General features: G+C 42.9%; 1 protein-coding gene across 1 annotated transcript; it reads right to left on the bottom strand.

Annotated features, from left to right (window-relative positions):
* Window positions 1–291: 291 nt before the first annotated feature.
* LOC124526740 (olfactory receptor 1L4-like) lies at window positions 292–1,316 on the bottom strand. Its single transcript, XM_047099879.1, has one exon. The coding sequence runs from the start codon at window positions 1,222–1,224 to the stop codon at window positions 292–294; it is 933 nt and encodes a 310-aa protein (XP_046955835.1). The 5' UTR covers window positions 1,225–1,316.
* Window positions 1,317–2,285: the final 969 nt, after the last annotated feature.

Below are 2,285 nucleotides of genomic sequence, written 5' to 3'. Positions count from 1 at the left end.
TGGAAGATGCTTCATTGCACTTCAAGATAGCTTTATTTATATAGGGGGCAGAAATAGCTGTCCTGAAATGTGGATTCCTAGCAGCACTTGTCCTGGGATTGCACATGTATTTGGCTAAGGTCATTAATATAAACAGACTGTTCTAGCTTCCTGCTCAGGGTTCTTGTTGCTTTTCAACACTCCCTTCTAGGACCTCTCTGTATGCCATGTAACAAATGTGTATGAGGGAATGATGAAGTGATCATTTCTTGGGTCATCTCCCAATTAAGCTGTTCCATCTATTTGTTCTTTCTATAAGTGAATTCTGTTCCTTAATTTCTTTAAGCCCCTGTTCATGTCTTTGTTCCTCAGACTATAGATGAAGGGGTTCAGCATGGGTGTCACTACTGTGTACATGACTGTGGCTACCCGGTCCTTCACCACTGAGTACATGGACAGGGGCCTGAAATACACATAGATGACACTCCCATAGGTCAAGGCCACTACGGTAAGGTGGGAGCTACAGGTAGAGAAGGCCTTCCACTTGCCGGCTGCAGAGGGAATTCTGAGCACAGTGATGATGATTCGCAGGTAGGAGAAGAGAATGCACAGAAAGGGGGTCGCGATGACAGCCAAGGTCTCGGTCATGACCACAATCTGGCTGGAGGACATGTCAGAGCAGGATAGCTTTAGCACAGGCTGGGTGTCACAAAAAAAGTGCTTAATGACATGGGAGGCACAGAAGGACAGGCGGGACATGAGTAGCACACGGAGCAGGGAGTGCAGGTGGGAGATGGTGCAAGAACCCAGCAGCATGAGGAGGCAGCGCCGTGGGTTCATAACCCTATTGTAATGGAAGGGGTGGCAGATGGCTACCAGCCGGTCTATGGCCATGGAGGCCAGCAGGTAACTGTCAGTGTTCCCACAGGCCATGAAGAAGTACATCTGGACCAGGCATCCCACGAAGGAGATAGCCTTTGTCTCTGACAGTAAATTCACCAGCATCTTGGGTACAGTGACAGTTGTGAAGCAGATATCCATGAATGATAGGTTGCTGAGGAAAAAGTACATAGGGGTATGGAGCCGAGGGTCTGAGTGGATGGCCAGGATGATGAGTACATTGCCCACCACGGTGACCAGGTACATGATGAGGAAGATGGCAAAGAGAGGTTTCTGTAGCTGAGGGTTGGAAGAGAGGCCCAGGAGGATAAAGCCTGAGTCACTGCTGTAGTTCTTGGTCTCCATGTCTGTGCCTTCCTGGACAGGGTGTGGAGAAGCAGTTGGAGAGATGTGAAGGGCAATTTCATCAAGTCAGCTTCTTCCCTAATTTCTAGCCTGTAAAAAGAATCCCTCTTGTTTTAAAGAGGAAATTTTATAGTTTTGTTAGAATTTAAGAACATTTACTTAACCCCCAAAACAGATAGTAAATCCCACATGGAAAACTTAAGATAATTCCAAGCTATTTTCTCAATGAGAAAGTAAAGGTGTGTCTCATGTGTCTTAGGAACTTCTAGGTAGCCTAAGGTGTGTGAATTCTTCTCCATTTTCTTTTGAATATTCTTCCTAGATTGTTTCTTGAACAACCCCTTATCCTCTTATTTTCTTCTTTTCTCAGGGGAAGAGGCTTGTGGGCCCCATCTTGAATCAGGATGCTTTCATAAGGGGTCCCTATGAATGAGATTCTCTTTAGTATTCTCTCCTACTCAAAGGACTACAGGTGGTGGTGGTGGCAGTGATAATGGGAATAAGACAAAAGTGAGAACAAGATGTCATTAGTGTTCCTTGGGGTCCACATTGTCAGATGAGACTTGCTTAGGTCTTCATAGCAGAACCTGCTTAATGTTTATTTAAGAATTGTATTGGCTAATATGATCTAGGTACTTAAGGTTTTGGGTCAGGGATGCCATCAATATAGGAATACTACCATGCCTATGTTACTGTGGTTAATTTTTAAAATATGTTAATTTTTATTTAAATATGAAGTCATCATTCTCAACCTTCAGATATTATTGGAATAGAAAACTTTGGATGTAAGTCCCTTTCTTACCAGTATTAATGTAAGAAACATACATAAAAAGTTAATGGTGATTTCATGAGGTGATGGAGGTGTTAACTAATCTAACCGTGGCAATCATTTCAGAATATGTAAGGTTGTCAAGTCATTATGTTGTACACCTTAAACTCACAAAATGTTACATGTCCATTATATCTTAGGAAAGCTGGAAAAAAAGTCAGTTTTGTCAATTAAAAAAATTCAGTGCACATGTCATAACACCCCAATGTCATCAACTCCCAATAGGAGTTGA

This window comes from Lynx rufus, unplaced genomic scaffold, assembly GCF_022079265.1.
Source record: "Lynx rufus isolate CCGP_SWC_20201006 ecotype Redwood Valley unplaced genomic scaffold, mLynRuf1.p SCAF_10, whole genome shotgun sequence".
In the NCBI taxonomy this organism is placed as follows: domain Eukaryota; kingdom Metazoa; phylum Chordata; class Mammalia; order Carnivora; family Felidae; genus Lynx; species Lynx rufus.
This window is presented reverse-complemented; position numbering and strand designations above follow the sequence as displayed.

Bases quoted from the DNA above. Each gene is read 5' to 3' on its own strand.
- LOC124526740 (XM_047099879.1), bottom strand. From the start codon at position 1,224: ATGGAGACCAAGAACTACAGCAGTGACTCAGGCTTTATCCTCCTGGGC.